The sequence below is a fragment of the Martes martes genome (genome assembly GCF_963455335.1).
Source record: "Martes martes genome assembly, chromosome: 7".
NCBI lineage: Eukaryota > Metazoa > Chordata > Mammalia > Carnivora > Mustelidae > Martes > Martes martes.
In genome coordinates this window covers 86,797,524-86,818,093 of record NC_137894.1, presented here as the reverse complement: position 1 = coordinate 86,818,093, position 20,570 = coordinate 86,797,524, and the positions used below count along the sequence as shown (strand labels likewise).

The following is a 20,570-nucleotide window of genomic DNA, read 5'->3' as shown; positions in this document are numbered from 1 at the left end:
AGATTTTACTTGCAATTTAGGATATTTTTCACTTGGGATCTATAAAAGTGCTATAATTGGAATATTGCAAACTCCTGATTTTTATTGAATAGAAAAAGCTTTAAAAACACATGTGGGCATGTGTTTGATATGGTAGGTTAAGGAGACATGATGTTTTGCTTCTTTGCTTTTAGTTATATCATGAGAAATTATTTAACTAAAGTAAGTTCTGCTGATTATATATAAGTGGTGCTGGGAAATGAGACATTTCTTTAGCATGTTTTGTGTTTTGTGTTTTGTACCACTTTAAAAAATATTGTGACTACTATTTTATTTTATTTTTTTATGACTAGTATTTTAAATCTCCATCCTAATACAGTGTCTGAATCATATTTATTTGGTTTTAACATACGATTAGGGGACAGAGTGCTGATCGAATAATGCCATTTTATAAAAAGCTAGTTTGTGAAAGGAATTTATTTTCGATATGCCATTGTTGGATATGGGGTCCAGCGTGGAAAGGTTTGTACTAGAATTAGTGATTTTAAAATTGAGCAATTCCTACCTTGGAAAGGTGAGGGAAGTTGGGGAGGTGTTGTGCATGGCCATGTAACTGGACCAGTTAAAAAGAAGTAGGTGGGACTTTTTCAAAATACTGCTGGAAAGTGAGAATGTACAAAATACAATAGATGTGATTTAGTAAACAAATACGATCTTAGAGCAGAGAGGAAAAGGAGGGTAATTGTGCTCAGATATCACACAGGTGATATTTAGTATGTCATAATAAAAAGTAAGGATGTTATGATCCAGCCTTGTTACTTGTAGAAACTTAAACCTATTGTGTGTAAATGTCTTTATGTTAAATCTAATAGAGCCTTTCTCTATTAGGCTCTCTGGTTGAATTGAGCCCTAATGATCTAAGACCTTGGTTCTTAGGACCCCTTTGGACTCTTGAACATTGTTGAGGATCCAAAACAAAAACCAAAAAAACCGGGGCGCCTGGGTGGCTCAGTGGGTTAAGCCTCTGCCTTCCGCTCAGGTCCTGATCTCAGCGTCCTGGGGTCCTGGGATTGAGCCCCACATCGGCCTCTCTGCTCAGTGGTGAGCCTGCTTCCCTCTCTCTCTGCCTGCCTCTGCCTACTTGTGATCTCTCTGTCAAATAAATAAATAAAATCTTTAAAAAACAAACAAACAAACCCAACTGCCCCCCTCCCCTGAAAAACCCACCCTGCCTTAATAGAAGACAGGTGGATTTTCATATTTACTTCTGCATTCAGTCTATTGTAATATGTTATTTTGCTTAAATCGTATGAAAGAAGTCTTGCCTTACATAGATAACGTAGTTGGAAAAAGGAGGAATATTTTAATAACTTTTGCAGATAGTTGTGCATATTCTTGTGTCATACTATACTACAACTTGACAGTTTTAATTCAGAAATCAAGGGTTAATAGCAGTGTGAATAATGAAATCTTAGAAATGAACTTTTTGTACTCTATTGCATTGAAATTCAGTGGTCTGCCCTGCACTTTGAATGGATCTTTATCCATGCATGATTTTTTAATATCATGAACTGATCACTTGGGAGATTTGCCTCACTGAATAAAGTATATTTTCCAAATGTTGACATGTTTCATTATACAATAGAAAATTTACCTTAGTATCACCACCGATCTTATCAGAAAAATCTTTACATATTAGCCGGCTGTGAAGCTCAGGGTCATGGACACAGGTTTTCAAAAATTTTGATATTTGCAAGGTGCATGGGTGGTTCAGTGGGTTAAGCATCTGCCTTCCGCTCAGGTCATGATCCCAGGACCTTGAGATGGAGCCCCACATTGGCCTTCTTGCTCAGCAGTGAGCCTACTTTTCCTTCTCCCTCCGTCTGCCACTCTCCCTGCTTGTACACTTTCTGTGTCTTTATCTGTCAAAGAAATAAATAAAATCTTAAACATTTTTTTTCTTTATATTTGCTTGAAAGCTCAGATTTTATCTTCGTTAATAACTACTGTCAGTTATTTTCCAGGTGACACACTCACTTCATCAGTTGAGAAAATGTATGCCAAATACCTAAGTATTAGTTATGTACCATTTTTGGAGAATTGAGAAAATAGTCAAAACATTTTTTGTGATTTTATGGTTCAGATGAAAAACCCTGATTGGTTTAGTATTTTATTAGGTATTTTAATGCTTTTTGGTGATGCATTTTATTTTTTTTATATTTAAAAAAATTAAAAAAAAATTTTGTTTATTTATTTATTTGACAGAGAGAGAGAGATCACAAGTAGGCAGAGAGGCAGGCAGAAGGAGAGAGGGAAGGAGGCTCCCCACTGAGCAGAGAGCCTGATGTGGGCAGGATCCCAGGACCCTGAGATCATGACCTGAGCCGAAGGTAGAGGCTCAACCCACTGAACCACTTAGACGTCCCTAAAATTTTTTTGATGATACATTTTAGATTACATAGATTCTATTATACATGCAAAAATGGAAAACTTCACTTGGTTTTTGTTCTGAAGAAATAATGGGAGGGATTGCATAGTCCTGGAATTTATATTCACATCTATAGCCTGGAAGCTGTTGGTAAGAACGATTTCTCTCCCAGAGGAGATTGTTTCTTCTTTAAAACTGAGGTTGGCATCTAACTGTCCTCTGACTATTCCAGACTTTTATTTTATCATTATTTTTCAACACCTACTTTTTCTTGAAAACTTGTACTGTCCTTCTTGAATCTGGCTTCTGTATTTACCTTGAAGATCGGCTTTTCTAAACAGGTTTAGTTATTTTAGGATTCCTCTCTATCCCTTATCAATCTTTGAAAAATCTGTGTTTGCTTTTGATTAGCATATAGTTTTCTGGTTGTCTGTGAGATTCTGATAGGAATACGGTGTTTAATTTTTTTTCTTTTTATATATATATATGTGTGTGTGTGTATATATATATATATATTTAAAGATTTTATTTATTTATTTGATAGGTAGTGAGAGAGGGAACACAAGCAGGGGGAGAGGGAGAGGGAGAAGCAGGCTTCCCGCTGAGCAGGGAGCCCAATTTGTGGGGGGGTTGCCCATTCCAGGACACCGGGATCATGCTGAGTGAAAGGCAGATGCTTAACAACTGAGCCACCCAGGCGCCCCTAATATTTCTTTTTTTTAACAGAGATATATTTAGTATAGAACATTCTGATATCTTTTAAATGAAAGAAAATTCTTAGCTGCCAAGGAAGAGAAATACCTAGATTTGTTAAGCTTCGCTTTCTGTAATACTTATTAACAAAATCTATTTGAAAATGTTCCTAAAATTAAAACTATTATATTCAATATGCTTTTTTCAAATAATATCTTTTCTTCCCTCAGTTACATTTTATTTTTATTTTTATTTTTTTTTTTTTTTTAAAGATTTTATTTATTTATTTGACAGACAGAGATCACAGAGAAGCAGGCAGAGAGAGAGGAGGAAGCAGGCTCCCCGCTGAGCAGAGAGCCTGATGTGGGGCTCGATCCCAGGACCCTGGGATCATGACCTGAGCCGAAGGCAGAGGATTTAACCCTCTGAGCCACCCAGGCACCCCGCTCAGTTACATTTTAGAATCAGTTCCTTGTCCTGTTGTCATTCTTAGCAACTTCAGTATTCCTGTTGGCTTTTTTGGCATCCTACCTTCCTAATTCTTCAGTTCTTGATATCTTTCATCTCTCCTTCAAATCTTTGGCCAGCCACATAACAATTTAAACTCTCTATCCTCTCAGAACTTTAAATTTTACAGTTTCCTTCCTTCACAAATCACTGTTGCAGTTTGAGAATGTGAGATAATACTAACTGTTGCCTAGGTAGGAAGGCTGGCATTCTAGATAGGCAGTAAGAAGAGTAACGAGATGGAGATATGTCTTGATACTGGGCCCTAATGAGAGCGGAATCCTCCTTCTAAAAAATTTAAGAGAGTATATTGAAATTGTATATATCAAATTAGAATTTAAAATGTTCTCCTTGGGGCACCTGGGTGGCTCAGTGGGTTAGGCCTCTGCCATCGGCTCAGGTAGTCCTGGGATCGAGCCCCGCATTGGGCTCTCTGCACAGCGGGGAGCCTGCTTCCCCCCCCCCCTCTGCCTGCCTCTCTGCCTACTTGTGATCTCTGTCTGTCAAATAAATAAATACAAGCTTTAAAAAAAAAAGAATATTTTTAAGATTCCAACTTAGGAGAGCAACTCTTAAGAGAGTTGGAATGTTAAAAATATTCTTTTTTTAAAAAAGATTTTATTTATTTATTTGTCAGAGAGATAGAGAGAGTACAGGCAGGCAGAGTGGCAGGCAGAGGCAGAGGGAGAAGCAGGCTCCCTGCAGAGCAAGGAGCCTGATGTGGGACTCGATCCCAGGACGCTGGGATCATGACCTGAGCCGAAGGCAGCCGCTTAACCGACTGAGCCACCCAGGCATCCCTAAAAATATTCTTAATTAAGTTTCTGCAAAAGAAGTCAAATGGCATGTATAGAACACCACTTAGCAAGCATTTTATTTATTGTGCCACAAATGGTCCTATATTCGGACGATAGAAAAATTTACTTGTCTCAAACAGAAGTACTCAGCTTTAGAAAAATGTTTTTGTTATGCACTGTTAAGCATTCTCTTCTAGCAGGTTTTGTGAAAACTTGTCATCTTCTGGTTAGAAAACCATATGAGCTTTAGAATTTAATGTTTTTGATAATTTATTCATTAGAATAATGTAACTTAGAGGGCTGATACCGAAAACATAGGCTCCAAATTTCCCCCCATCTTTGACTTTCTTTTCTATACACCTTAAATAAATAGGACACCTATTATACTTTTTTTTCTTTTTTTTAACGAATGACTGAAAAAGGATGAAATACCTCTTAACTGGGCCTAATGAACACTTAGTTCTGTAGAGTCATTCATTTGTTATAAGTGAGGTTATTGTTGCTTGCTAATTTTTTTTTTGAGATGCCTCATTATTCTTGGACGAATATGTCTGAAAGTGGAAAAAAAATACTTTAGTTTTTTAAGAGGATTTTTAGGGGCGCCTAGGTGGCTCAGTGGGTTAAGTGTCTGTCTTCCGCTCAGGGGCTCAGGGTGTGATCCCAGTGTCAGGGCCCCCTGTTCAGCCGGGAGCCTGCTTCTCCCTCTCCTTCTGCCTGCTGCTCTCTCTGCTTGTGCTCTGTCTGTCCAGTAAATAAATAAAATCTTAAAAAGAATAAGATTTTTAAACATCTTTAATTTTGTCACAGAAGTAACCATCACGCACTACGATGACAACGTATTTGGAATTCATCCAACAAAATGAAGAACGAGATGGAGTCCGATTTAGTTGGAATGTTTGGCCATCAAGTCGACTGGAAGCTACAAGAATGGTCGTTCCAGTAGCAGCCCTGTTTACACCACTGAAGGAGAGACCTGATTTACCACCTATTCAATATGAACCTGTTCTGTGTAGTAGGACCACTTGCCGTGCAGTTTTGAATCCTTTATGGTAATTAAAATATATTGAAAAAACTAATGTTGCAATGCTATTTAAGATTATAGTTTCTTTCTTGTGCATTTATATGAAGGTGTTTGTTTTGTTATAGTTATTTTTTCAGATTAGGATAGTCAAATCCAAGGAGCTGTAAAATTGAAGGATATTCTAGTTGTAGTGAGTTGATAAGAGACCAAAGGTAAAATTATCACTATATGAACTGTTAGATCCTATCACTAGTATTGCTAGGTACTGGTGATGGCTGTGCATCATTAGACCCATCTTGTGTCATTAGAAAAGTCATAATTGAGTGGTATGGTGTTTGAAAATGTTATGATTTTTTAAAAAGATTTTATTTATTTATTTGACAGAGATCACAAGTAGGCAGAGAAACAGGCAAAGAGGAGGCCTTAACCCACTGAGCCACCCAGGTGCCCCTGAAAATGTTATGATTTCTTAATGCATAAACCAAAATATCAAGAATCATCTTTTATTCCTCTTTTGGCCCTCTCTCCCCACTCTGTCCACTAGCAACTCTGAATCTGCCTCTGGAACATTACTGATTCTGTCTCTCATATTCAGTCTCTGCTAGTACACTCTACTTCAAAGTATACCATCCTTTTTTCTGGACAATTTTCTGGCCACCCTGTTTCCATTCTTGTCTTTTAGCAGTTTATTCTTTATCTAGAAGCTGAAGTGTTACAAATGGATTTCAGATGATTAAAATCCTTTAATAGTGTCTTATAGACTGAAAATCCAAACTGTTTGTCAAGACTTATAAAATCCTTTATCATCTAGCCTTTGTATATTTCTGCTTTCACCTTATCCATTTCCTTTATTCTTATCTACATTATACCTTACCCTCTTTCTGATCCTTGAACGTACGAAATTTATTCCTACCTTGAAACTTGTGCAATAGCTATATATTCTGCCCGGATTGCTCTGCCTGGATTGACTGGTTCCTTTTCATTTAGATCACATTTCAGTTGTTTATTTAAGAAGGCTTTCTTTTAAAGGACCCCTCCCAAACACATTCTCACACTCTGCTTTGTTATCTTTAATCTCTATTATCACTGTCTGAAAGTGTCTTCTGTATTTATGTACCTACTTTTCTATTGTATGTTTTTCTGTTCTAGATTATAAGCTCCATGATAACAGGGACCTTTGATCTCTTGTTTACTGCTGTATTATCAGTACCTGGAATAATGGCGGGTACATATAAAGTATTCAAGAAATATACTTCTGAATTAAATAAATGTTTTCTAGATCTGAGTGTAGAAGTTACTAAATTATTTGAAGAAAAAAGGATTATCTTAATTTTACTGATATTTGCTATGTATTAAAAGTTCATTTAGGTAAACTTTGCTAAAAGTATGAATTAGATATTGGCAACATCTAGAAGTAATAGCTTTTAAAGATCACTTTAATATTTGGATGTTTTCATGTTTCAGAAAAAGTAATTTATTAAAATTAAGATCATTGTACAGTTGAACTGAAACATGAGCTCTGTTTTATTTTTTCTTAAAACAGTCAGGTGGATTATCGAGCAAAACTCTGGGCTTGCAACTTTTGTTATCAAAGGAATCAGGTAAGAAAACTCCCAATGCAGATGTTAATGCTTTGGTACTAATCTAAATATGTAGAAAAATGTGTATTAAAAAAAGATGAAATAAATTTTCATATGAAAAACACTTTTTAATAACTAAATGATCAGAAAATTATTTGCAGTTTAGAATTTCATTACTCATTCTGGCAAGTAATTTGTTAAAAATTTCTTTTTTTCCTCCATAGTTTCCACCTACTTATGCTGGTATATCTGAACTGAATCAACCTGCTGAGCTTTTACCTCAGTTTTCTAGCATTGAATATGTAGTTCTGGTAAGAGCACAAGAATAGATCCTTAAGAAAGTTTTAAATATCTAGTAATTTACTTTATACCAAAATAATTGTTAAATTCAGATGAATTAATGGGCATCATTCTTGATTCTCACATTGAATTGATGGAGCTTTTAAAAGGTAAGAACTGTCTTGGTCAATTTGAATAAGATAATCTCTCTGTTGTAGTCATTTAATGGGTGGCCAGGATATTGGGTGATGGGATAATTTGCTATATTGAGTAGATCAATAAATAGTACAGAGTCAGTGTTGCTGTGTAGTTGGAAGGTTAGTTCAGAAATACTTAAGTCAATATGATGCTAGAACCTGACGGTATATCTCCAAGTTTAATTAATAAAGTTACTCTTGCATTGGTCCTTGTTAAGAAAGTCATTTTTCTTCCCTTTCTGAAAGGCTTTACATAGTTGTTTACATATATAAGTATTAAAGTTATAATATTCTTTGTGAGTGTTGTAGAGAAAGCAGAATATGGTTCACTTGAGCCAGTAAGTAATTTGTCCAGCCTACCTAGTTTCCAGGTCTCTTGCAGTCTGATTCAGGTTTAGATAATTATTTTATAAAAATCACCTTATTTTGTTTTTAAGCTTTATAGCTATTGTTTTCTTTTTTTTTGGTTTGTGTTTTTTTAATTTTTTTTTTATTTTTTTAAATTTAATTTTAATTTTTAATAAACATATCATGTATTTTTATCCCCAGGGGTAGCTATTATTTTCTTATTTTGAGAGAAATAAATACTTGTTATAGGAGAGAAGCCTCATGCAATTTAACAAAATCAAAAGCTTTTGAAATAATAAATAATGTTTGTAAATTTAGTTTTTCTCTTGATATGTCTTAGATGTCTCTGTGTGTATATAACTTGTTTCATTTCTGAAATAACTTAAGATTGCATTGTATGAATGAACTGTAAATTATTTTTTTGAACTGTAAATTATTAATTAGTTCTCTACTAATTATCCTTGTATATTGTGCTGAGTGTTAATACATTAACATTATTTTCTTATTATTGCAACATTTTTTAAAAGCGTGGTCCTCAGATGCCTTTGATATTCCTCTATGTGGTTGATACTTGCATGGAAGATGAAGATTTACAAGCCCTGAAAGAATCTATGCAGATGTCATTAAGTCTTTTACCACCTACAGCCTTGGTTGGACTTATTACTTTTGGGAGAATGGTACAGGTTCATGAACTTGGATGTGAGGGCATTTCAAAAAGCTACGTGTTCAGAGGAACAAAAGACCTGTCTGCCAAACAACTTCAGGTAAGCAGCAAGAATGGTAGTTTGAACCTTGTCTGTGAGCATCACTCCATAAATGTCTATAAATGCATTCTGGATAGAAGTTTGTAGAAAATATTTTTATAATAATGACTAATTGTATTATTATCATTGTATTACAAAGCCTTTAAATTTAATGTTGGTATCAGTTTTCCTTCAGTTGTCTGAAATTGTTATTATACAGATTGAACCCCTCACTTTTAATGGTGAAACTGAAGGTATTTTGCTAGAGATTTGAAGGGCTTATGGAATTCATGCTGAAGACTGAGGGAAAACAACCACAGAATATTATCTTTTGCTTCTTGACATCTCATTTAGGACCTAAACACTTTTTTTTTTTTTTTTAAAGATTTTATTTATTTGTCAGAGAGAGAGAGAGCACAAGCAGAGGGAGTGGCAGGCAGAGGGAGAAGCAGGCTTCTTGCCAAGCAGGGAGCCCGATGTGGGACTCCATCCCAGGGCTCTGGGATCCTGACCTGAGCCGAAGACACACGCTTAACTGACTGAGCTGCCCAGGTGTCCCGTGACCCAAACACTTTTATTAGGTTTGGCAAAGGGAATATTTTAAGGCTTGAGGGTTATTAATGTATGAACTAAGAGTATGTATTTTTTCATACACTAGGACATTTTTATTTGGGGGGCAAATTGAAGCTTTTCTTCCAAGATAGGGAGTTATGTGTGGCTTACTAGGATCATGTGGGGATATTTTTCAGTACATATATATATATATATATTTTTTTTTTTTAAGATTTTATTTAATTTGACAGAGATCACAGGTAGGCAGAGAGGCAGGCAGAGAGAGAGAGGAAAGGAAGCAGGCTCGCTGCTGAGCAGAGAGCCCGATGTGGGGCTCGATCCCGGGACCCTGGGATCATGACCTGAGCCGAAGGCAGAGGCTTTAACCCACTGAGCCACCCAGGCGCCCCAATATATATTTTTGCTTAGAGATTTAGCTAGACTCTAAGAGTGTGAGTGAACATGTGCTTGTATTGGGAGGTTATTAAGAAGGTAAGATTGTTCACATAAGTATTTTGAAAAACTCTGTGATTCTGATACAACTCCCAGTTAAGAATAGTTGTCCTAGAAGATGATAGGTAAGCCTTGTACAAAGTAGACAGACATGAAGTCTGACTTTGGAACATCCAGGTAGCCCAAAATGAAAAAGAAAAGAAGATTTTAGGAATGGATTTAAACGATTCTAATTTGAAGCTTGGCAGACTGGGGTAGTGGTGTGACAGTTAATTGAGACAGAAAATCGTGGAGAAATTTGCAGGTTTGGATGGGGAGGATAATGAACAGTGAATAAGATCATGAATAAGATTTGAGGAGGTGAAGAAAATTAGAGTCTGTTCTTTTTTTTTTTTTTTTAAGATTTTATTTATTTATTTGACAGAGATCACAAGTAGGCAGAGAGGCAGGCAGAGAGAGAGATGAGGAAGTAGGCTCCCCGAGGAGCAGAGAGCCCGATGGAGGGCTCGATCCCAGGACTCCGGGATCATGACCCGGGCTGAAGGCAGAGCCTTTAAACCACTGAGCTACCCAGGCACCCCTAGAGTCTGTTCTTTTAAGAGGTTTGTTGAAGGTAAGCTTGGCAATAGTGTGGGAACTTGAGAGAGGACACTGAGTTCACAGGTTTACTCTAGGAGGGACGCTTGAATGTGTTTATACACAGGAGGGAAAGATAGACTAAAGAGGGTGAGTGAAAGCAGGGGTGAGGTGAGGTTTCAGAAGAGGTGATAGAGATTCCTTCAGGACCGTAGGAAGCAGAGTACCTTGGAGTGGAGGATCATTTGTTTCTATGAGACAGGAGAGAAAGTGGGCAAGTTTAGTCTTTCTGTGGCTTAGTTTTTTTTCTTTTGTAGAAGAGAGGTAATGATAGTATCTACCTTACTTCATGGTCATGAAAATTAAATGGATTGTGCCTGTAAGTATTTGCTGTTGTTTTTTTTAACTGTAAATTTTTTTTTAAGTTGTTTAATGTTAACCTCTCATTGTAGAGTACATTTTATTTAAATTATATAATACATACATAACACATAATATACCTCCTTTTTTGTAGCACGCAGTAAATGCCTACAGACTAAATTTTTTTCTCCATTAAAGTGTTTTTATTTTCCTTCTCTATTTTCTCAAAAAGAGCTTGGTCTTTGCTCCCTGAATAGTCCTGGATTCAAATCTTAAACTCTTCCAGTTATGCGGTCTTGGTTTGATCTCCTTGCTTGTTTTCTTATCCTCTGTGGAAAGGGATAAATACCTGTTTTACAAGGCTGTTATTAGTACTAAGTGAGGTAACATGAGAATACTCAGAATAGTATAAACTCATACAGGGCTTTCCGGCAAAACCTGGATTAATATCTTGCTTTACCACTTACTAGTTGTGTAACCTTTAGCAGGTTATGTAGCCTTTCTGAGTGTCAGTTTTCATTTTTAAAGTAAGGATTAAAAAATCTACTTCGTTATTGTTCTGTGAAGAAATAGTGTATATAAGGAATTTGGCATAGAATCTAACATGCAGTAAGTTGTTAGTAAAAAGTTGTTTTTCCTGCTAGGAGTATAGGAAATACTGCAGTACTAGCTCAGTATTTTTTCTTTCCAAATATTTAGACTTTCTGATTTTCTGTTATATAGTTTTACTCTATCACTTCATGACTAAGCATTTCTAAATTCAAGAAGACTTTAGTAAAATAGTATTTTCATGTGTCTAGAAAGAAGTTTTGTGCACATTTAAAATTCAAAATGAAACTGGCAGTTTGGTTAGGCAGTAGGTAAAAAATTAAGAAATATAGACATACAAGGTATATGTACCTTATAACCCCATTTATATGATTCCCTGTACCTCTCCTTTATAACATTTATTACAGTTGCAATTTTATACTTTTTTAGGTATTGATTTTATTAACTGCTATTTGTTTTGCCAAATTTTGATTTCATAAGGTCAGGGATTATATATATTTTACTACCATTATATTTTCTGGCACATAGCAGACACTTGAAATACAGTTGCTCAAAGGGGTGGATGAATATAAGTTAAGAAATACATTCAAGTTATCCAGTAACTTTTTGACTATTAATTAGAAAGAAAGTATTTCTGAGCTAGTATCCCTCTTTGCTTCTATAGCACCTTGTACTTTGCTCTCTTATTGTGATTATTTCATTGTACTGTTATTGTTTACCTGACAGTCTCCCCACCTGGACCTTTTGCTTTCTGAGGAAAGAGAATTTATGTTCTTTATTTTTGTGTTCCTGCTACCTAGCATAGCACCTTGCACATGTTAAGTAGTTGATACATCTTTGTAGGAGTAATTGAATGGATATCACAGAAATCATCTCTTTACAGGAAATGCTGGGACTCTCTAAAGTACCTGTTACTCAAGCAACACGTGGTCCTCAGGTACAGCAGCCACCTCCTTCCAATAGGTAATAATTAAATATGGCAAAGTTGATTTACAATTTGTGCAGCTCTTTTAAGCATCCCGTGCCCTTAATTTGAACATAGACGTTCAGTGATACTATGTTGTTAAATATTTTTAGTAATATAAATACATTGCTTTAGTATACCTTCTAAAGAGATGAGGCAGAATCATGTCACCAAAATGGTTTCTCATCATTACAGTGTTAAGGAGTTAATTTAGTTTTGATATGTTCCTGATCTTCTGTTTTTAAGTTCATAAAAACTTTTCTGGTTGAAGGCCGCCAAGCAAAAATAGGGCCTCAAGAGCTTTTCAGGGGTGCCTGGATGGCTCAGTCATTAGGAGTCTGCCTTTGGCTCAGTCCTGGGATCGAGCCCTACTCGGGCTCCCTGCTTGGCATGAAGCCTGCTTCTCCCTCTTCCACTTCCCCAGCTTGTGTTCCCTCTCTCGCTGTGTCTCTCTCTGTCAAGTGAATAAATACAATCTTTAAAAAAAAAAAGCTTTCATTTTGCTTTCTTAGCCTTTGAGGTAGTCTTTTCCCCCCTAAACTTACTAGTCAGAGGTGGTATTACTAAAATTGAGTTGATGTATCTTCTTATAATTATTTCAGTAGCCTTAAAACATTCTCAACTGGTAAATAAAAGATGCAGTCCTGATACTTGGTGTGAGTGTTTCCCTTATAGCAGTTGTACTCAGACTATGGTTCTGAACCAGCAGATAGCATCACCTGGGAACTTATTTGAAATGCAAAGTCTTGGGCCCTACCCCTGATTTGAAATGCAAAGTCTTGGGCCCTACCCCTGACCTACTGAAACAAAGCTGTGCAACCAGCAATCTATTAAAATAAATCCTCCCACCAATTCTGATGCACACAAAAGTTAGAAAACCATTGGTCTCATTTACAACGACGTGGATGGAACTAGAGGGTATTATGCTGAGCGAAATAAGTCAATCAGAGAAAGAAAATTGTCATATGATCTCCCTGATATGAGGAACTTGAGAGGCAGGGTGGGGGATTTGAGGGGTAGGGAAGGAAAAAATGCAACAAGATGGGATTGGGAGGGAGACAAACCATAAGAGACTCTTTTTGCTTTTTTAAAATTTATTTATTCATTAGACAGACAGAGATCACAAGTAGGCAGAGAGGCAGGCAGAGAGAGGGGGAAGCAGGCTCCCCGCTGAGCAGAGAGCCTGATGTGGGGCTCGATCCCAGGACCCTGGGATCATGACCTGAGCCGAAGGCAGAGGTTTAACCCACTGAGCCACCCAGGCGCCCCAAGAGACTCTTAATCTCACAAAATAAACAGTGTTGCTGGGGGGGGCGAGGGAGGTTATGGAGAGGGTGGTGGGGTTATGGACATTGGGGAGGGTATGTGCTATGGTGAGTGCTGTGAAGTGCGTAAATCTGGCGATTCACAGACCTGTACCCCTGGGGCTAATAATACATTATATGTTAATAAAAATAATCATAATACAAAAAAGGAAGCCATTGGTCTGCTATATATTCAAATTACTTTTTTCTATTTCTTTTTTTTTTTCTTTTTAAGATTTTATTTATCTATGAGAGAAAGAACAGGTGGGGGGGAGGGTGGTGGGGGCGGGGGAGAACAGAAGGAGAGAAAGAAGCACGCTCCCAGCCAAGCATTTGGTTATAGTGTTTCATTAGTCATCATAAGCCTATTCAATTAGAGGTTAATATGAGTTATTTTAATATGATGAACACCTGTCTCCTATTTCATAGAAAAGAGCTTAAACAGAGGCACCTGGGTGGCTCAGTCAGTTAAGCATCTGTCTTCCATTCAGGTCATGAACCTTTATCAGGCCCTGTGCCCAGCTTGATCTCAGGACCCCGGGATCATGACCTGAGCCAAAGGTAGATGCTTAACCCACTGCACCACACAGGCACCCCATGCTTTTCTCTTTCTAAAAAAGTAGATAGCTTGGTTCTTAAACTCTTACCCACAAACATTTATAAATGACTTTTTATTTAATTTTGTTTTACAGATTCTTGCAGCCAGTACAGAAAATAGACATGAATCTCACAGATCTTCTGGGAGAACTGCAGCGAGACCCTTGGCCTGTACCACAGGGAAAGAGACCCTTGCGTTCCTCTGGAGTGGCACTCTCCATAGCTGTGGGACTACTTGAGGTAGTGACGATAGCTCTGTTTTGGAATGTAAATGTATATGTATGTGTATCAGTAATATGTACAAGGTAATGTTGAGTGAAAAAATCAGGTCATTAGGACAGTAAGTATATAATTATATTTGAAGTTGGACCTGCAGGGTATCCTTTTGTGTACAGAGAGGCACCTAGAAGGGTGTTTGTCCAAATATTAACAGTGGTAGAATAAGGGGAATTTTGCTTTTAAGTAGTATTTGAAAATTTTACACGTCTTAGGCTTTATAATTATAGTTAGAACTTTATAATTATAAAAATGCTTTTTAAAATTGTGAAATGATACCAAATTTACAGAAAAGTTGTAAAGAACTTTTTTCTCCTTGAACTATTTAAGTTGCTAGTATGTTCTCAACCCCTTGAATACTTGAGTTGTATTTTCTATAAATGAGGATAATTTTCCTACATAACCACAATACAATTATGAAAATCAGAGTATTAACACTGATACATTACTACCACCTAATTTTCAGACCTCATTCAGTTATTTCAATAATTTCTTTTACAAAAGAGATATAGTTCAGAGACATGTATTTAGTGGTATGTCCATTTAGTCTCCTTCAGTCGGGTATAGTTCCTCAGCTTTTCTTTTACTTTCATGACCTTGATGCTTTGGAAGATTCAGTCCAGTTATTTCATAGATTTTCTCAAATGAGGTTTGTTTTGATGTATCCTCACAATTAGATTCAGGTCTTGCATGATTGGCAGGAATATCAGAGAAATAATGCTGTGTTCTCATTACACCCTATGAGGTGACCCATGATTTTCATTTGCCCCATTCAAGGTGATATAATCACCACGATCACTTACTAAGATTGTGTCTGCAGGTTTCTCCACTGTAGAATTACTTTTAAAATTTCTCCTCCTTTTGTGATTAATAAACATTAGATGGTAAGGAACTTTGAAACCATGCAAATATCCCATTCTTCATCAAACTTTCAGTTTATTTATTAATACCATTATGGAGTTTATATCTCCTTCTCTCTGTGTATAGTTACTCTACTTTGTCCCATAATTAGAAAAATTTATATAATCATTTTAGAAATGCTTTTATTTGCAATTTCCCTAGACAGTTACTGGACAAAAACACAGAGCAGAGCACATTTTTCATGTTATGTTATAGCTTCAGAAAAGAAAGAAATGACAACTTTTGTTATCCATTGTGTTTGGATTCCTCAAAATTTCTGGTCTACTGATAGCAGTCTTTCTTATTTTAAAAATAATACCATTTTTTCTCATGTCACTGGTACCTTGGTAGGAAGGAGAGGTAGATTGGAGTACTTAGTCCATCATCTTGAACTAGAAACATAAGCTATGCTTGTGTTTTAAACATAAAAAGTAAAACAACAACAACAAAAAATAGAAGATGAGCTCTTGGGGTGCCTGGGTGGCTCAGTGCGTTAAGCCTCTGCCTTCGGCTCCGGTTATGACCTCAGGGTCCTGGGATGGAGCCCCACATCGCGTCGGGCTCTCTGCTCAGCAGGGAGCCTGCTTCCCCCCCCTCCCCCCCCCCCCCCGCTCTGCCTGCTTCTCTGCCTACTTGTGATCTCTGTCTGTCAAATGAATAAATAAAATCCTAAAAAAAAAGAAGAAGAAGATGCTTTCTTTCACTCTTTCTCTACTCCTCCCAGTCAGGCTTTAAGTAAGCAGGAGAAGCATCCTTGTTTAGAGAGATCAGGTTTATAGATTATTTTAAAGTTAGGAAGGCACTATTGTTTAGGATAGGATTTCAAAAGAAAGGTATTCAAATAAATACCTTGTTTTTAAATTTCACTTTACAACATTTGGTTATTTCCTGAAAAATATATGCTTTCCTGTTTTCTAGAAAGAATATATCAAAATGTACTTTTAGAAATGTATATCCTTGTATTTTCTTTTAAATTCTTTTGACAAGTTACTTTTTTCCCAATAGTGTACTTTTCCCAACACTGGTGCTCGTATCATGATGTTCATTGGTGGTCCAGCCACTCAGGGGCCCGGAATGGTGGTTGGTGATGAACTGAAGACACCTATAAGATCATGGCATGACATTGAAAAAGACAATGCCAAATATGTTAAAAAGGGAACTAAGGTAATTTTGGTTTTTAAGCCTTTTTGCTTTAGTAGAAAAATTCATTTTATGGAAGAGGAAGTATACAAATACTTGATAAGTAATCTGATATTGTGAAGTCTGATATTGTTACTACTATTCAGAATTGGAGAAATAGTGTTTTGTTTCCCTTGATAATTTTTCTGGTTTTAAATATTTAAAGACTTAATAGCACCAATAAGTATCTCTTTAAAGAATATTCTAGAGAGAAGCTCTGTGTGCCTTTTTAAATATTCATTTTAAAGAATATCCTGCCTGCTTTGGAAAAATTCCTTGCATTTTCCTTTTTCATTTCCAAGAGGCTGTCTTGTAGACACATATATTGTTCATAGCATGAATAGTCCATTATTTTCTTTTGAGTTGTTTTCTGTCAATGTTACTTCAATTTAATTTGGGTTTGTGGCAATATATTCTCACTTTTGACTGTGGACTCCCTTGAATTGGTTTTGCTGTTAATGTCCCTTTTTAAAAAAGGAATTCTCTGGAGTTCACAATTTTATTTTAGTATTGCTGTATTATCTCTTTTCTTTTTGGTAGTCATTATATATAATATTTTTAAAAGTATAATAACATGATTTTTGTCACTATTACTGGATGCTTTTTTCCTGCTACCTAATTTCCCTTTTGAGCATGGAATTTTTATTAGAGCTTCAAAAAGTATTTCTTTTATTGTTTATCTAATAGCTTTTGTTACTGTATTTCTGCACTTGATGTTTTTGTTGCCTGGATGTGGATTTAGCCAGGAAAACCAGTTCTGTGTTCTACTATGTTCATGTATGAAGAGCAAGATATTTGGTATGCCTTTTCTCCAAAGTTAGCTTCATTTAGGAGTATATTTAGAAAGAATTCTTAAAATGTGAAAGTGTCACACTTATAGAAGTTACTATATCACTTTATGAATAATTTTTTATCATAGAAAATAAAATTAGAACATCACATTTAAATTATTATGGATTATTCTTTTAGAAATTTTTATGTTATTTTGATCTCTTTATGGAAAAGTGATTTATAGGATGGTTAAGTTTGTACATTGATTTGATTAAAAAAATCTTTTGTAGCATTTTGAAGCATTGGCTAATCGAGCTGCTACGACTGGTCATGTTATCGATATCTATGCATGTGCATTAGATCAGACAGGTCTCCTGGAGATGAAATGCTGTCCCAACCTTACTGGGTATGTATTTACAGTGTTTATGGTTTTTGCAATTAAAGACTGATAATTACAGTTTACAAATATAAACCAATAATGACAGTTTAGGAAAAACAGTCATCATTCTGCCACTCCAGGACAACTATTAACAGTTTTTGATACTCCTTTCAGTAAAGCTCACTTTAAATTTTTTCTGAAATTCAGTTATAAAGGCACAAGTTCTGTTTGAAAAGCTGTCTTGATATCGTGCATTGTTTTATTATTGTAGCAGCTTTTTTTTTTTTAAAGATTTTATTTATTTATTTGACATATAGAGATCACAAGTAGGCAGAGAGGCAGGCAGAGAGAGCGGGGTGGGGGGGGAAGCAGGCTCCCCACCAAGCAGAGAGCCCGATGTAAGACTCGATTCCAAGACCCTGAGATCATGACCTGAGCTGAAGGCAGAGGCCCAACCCGCTGAGCCAGCCAGGCCCCTGTAGTAGCTTTTTGAGGTATAATTCACACACCATAAAATTTCCCGTTTAAAGCTTAAAATTTAATGTTTTGTTTTTGGTTATTCACAGGTCGAGCAACCATCACCAAGTTTTGTTTTAGAACATTTATGTTACCCCAGAAAGTAGCTCTGTACCCATTAGCAGTCATTTCCCTTTCCTGCTTCCTTGTTCTCCCTTCCCCCCTACCCTGCCCCTCAGCCTGGACCACTAATCTACTCTCTGTCTATAGATTTGCCTGTTCTTGATCTTAGGGGGAAACTATTTCATCTTTCACCGTTAAGTGTGATGTTAGCTGTGGGGTTTTGTAGATATGTTTATCAGGTTGAAGAATTTTCTGTCCTTAGTTGAGATTTTTTTCATTAAGGGTGTTAGATTTGTAGCTGGAGTGGGGTAAGTGAGAAGGACAGATTGTGAGGGTCTTTTGACTGTTGTAAGGCTTCAGATTTTACTTTGAGTGAGATGCAAAGTCATTGGAGAGTTTTCAGTTGAGGTGTGATATGATGTGATGTAATGTTTTAAAGGGACCATTTGACTTCAGTTGTCTACAGTAGAGATATATAGGGATACAGGAATACCAAGTGGTGGCTGAGAAGTGGTTGGATTTTGGGTATATTTAGATTTGCTGATAGGTTGGATCTGGGGTTTGGGAAAATCAGGAGTGTACTGGAAGGATTGCCCTTTGTTGAATAAGACTGTGGAAAGAAGAGTATCTGGGGAGAAGATTGGGAGTTCGGTTCTGAATATGTTTGGTTTCAGATGCCATTTGACATCCATAAGGAGGTATTGAGTAGGCAGTCAGATATTAAAACATAGAGTGCAGGAGATAGGTCTGGGCTGGAGATAAAAATGTGGGAACTGTCAGAATTTTGGTGTTTCTTTTTTTTTTTAATAGCAATGAAAATGGTAGAGTTGTGAGATTTTGCAATTTAACACCACAAAGATCATTGGTGACCTTCCTAAGAGCAGTGAAAGTTGACTTAGAGTGAACTAGAAGAATAGGAAGACGGGATTGGTAACAGCTGGTATAGATTACAACTTTTCAAACTTTCACATATGTAGGTCAGCTGGGTATCTTGTTAAAAGTACAGATTCTGGATTTACTGTGCGTGGGACGAGACTTGAAATTCTGCTTTTCATACAAAATCCTTGGTGATGCCAATATTGCTGGACCAGGGGCCACACTGATAGTTAAAGGTATAGATAGCTCTTTCATCGTGGTTTGCTGTAAAGGAGGAAAAATTAGTGGGGTGGTGTAAGTTGTCCTTAATGTATTATGCATTACCAGGTTTAGTGATAACAGAACATCATAGATGGACATGTTTGTTGAAATAGAAAGTCTGAAAGAATTTATATACTGCTATTGGAATTAAAATGTTAAGTTGTTAAGACTTCTAGATAAAGGTCAGCATACAAAATTCAACTATATTTTTGTATACTGGTGACAAACATAGAGAAAACAGCATTTACAAAGGTATAATATCGGGGCGTCTGGGTGGCTCAGTCTATTAAGTGTCTGCCTTCAGCTCGAGTCATGATCCCAGGATCTTGGGATCCGAGCCTCATGTCTGCCTCCTTGCTCAACACAGAGTCTGCCTCTCCTTGTCCATCTGCCTCTCCTTGTCCATCTGCCTCTCCCCCAGCTAATGCTCTCTCTCTCATGTGCACATGCTCTCTCACTCTCAAATAAATAAATAAATCTTTAAAAAAAGGGTGTATAATAGCATCAGAGATAACATAAATCAAGAGTTTCATAGTATCAAAAATAAAATTATCAATTAATTATGCCATATCAGTTTTATTCTTTGGCCTATTTTAAATTTTGATTATATTTTGTTTTAAAGCTACTTAAGTATTTTAAAAATATGAGGAAATATATGTAAATATTTGTATGCATGTGAGTATATGGGTGTGTGTATCCTCTTTTTGTATGAGAAGCAGAAAATTCTACATATCTTTACCAACTTTGCATTTTCACTTATACTCTACTGGTCTATAGGAGTTTATTACCTCATTGTGTAGATGTACCATACTTTATTCAACTAGTCTCTAATAGATGATCATCCAGATTGTTATCTGGAGTGTTTCCAATCTTTTATTACTAGAAATAGTGAATACTCTTGTGCGTATATTCTTCTTTTGTTTTTGTTTTCCAGAATATCTTTGGGATAGATTCCCAATAGTGGGTTGGCTAGAGTAAAGAGAAAACACATAGGTAATTTTGTTAGATATTGTCAATTTCTCCTGCATTCAGGTTCCATCGTTTTGCACTCCCATCTGTGTTTCCATAGTCTCATCCAAAGAATATGTTGTCAAACTGTGATTTTTGCCGATCTGTAAGAACAAAATGGTATCTCAGAATTAGTTTTGACAGTTAATGTTTTTTAAAACTTCAAAAAAATTAAAATAGGTATATGCTTACTGAAAAAAATCAAGCAGTGTATAAGAGCTTAAAGTGAAAACGGCCCTTCAGTCTCCTAGTCTCACTGAATGTGATCCTGTTAAGTTTGATGTGATATACACAGGGACAGTATATGCAAATATATACATACACAGGTATATATTTGTTTTTAAGAATGAGAACATGTGCTGTAAACTGTCAGGTATCTTCACCAGTATGGAGAACTGGGTGGCTAGAATGGGA

General features: G+C 36.3%; 1 protein-coding gene across 1 annotated transcript in view; it reads left to right on the top strand.

The window, feature by feature from the left end:
* Positions 1-20,570, top strand: part of SEC23A (SEC23 homolog A, COPII coat complex component) — a 63,634-nt gene that overhangs the window by 1,225 nt on the left and 41,839 nt on the right. The window contains exons 2-9 of the mRNA XM_080808019.1: positions 5,212-5,453; positions 6,969-7,026; positions 7,230-7,316; positions 8,357-8,593; positions 11,946-12,025; positions 14,023-14,167; positions 16,109-16,267; positions 17,344-17,459. Of these exons, the coding sequence (XP_080664145.1) occupies positions 5,233-5,453; positions 6,969-7,026; positions 7,230-7,316; positions 8,357-8,593; positions 11,946-12,025; positions 14,023-14,167; positions 16,109-16,267; positions 17,344-17,459 (1,103 nt within the window). The 5' untranslated portion in view covers positions 5,212-5,232. The remainder of the gene's footprint in view (positions 1-5,211; positions 5,454-6,968; positions 7,027-7,229; positions 7,317-8,356; positions 8,594-11,945; positions 12,026-14,022; positions 14,168-16,108; positions 16,268-17,343; positions 17,460-20,570) is intronic.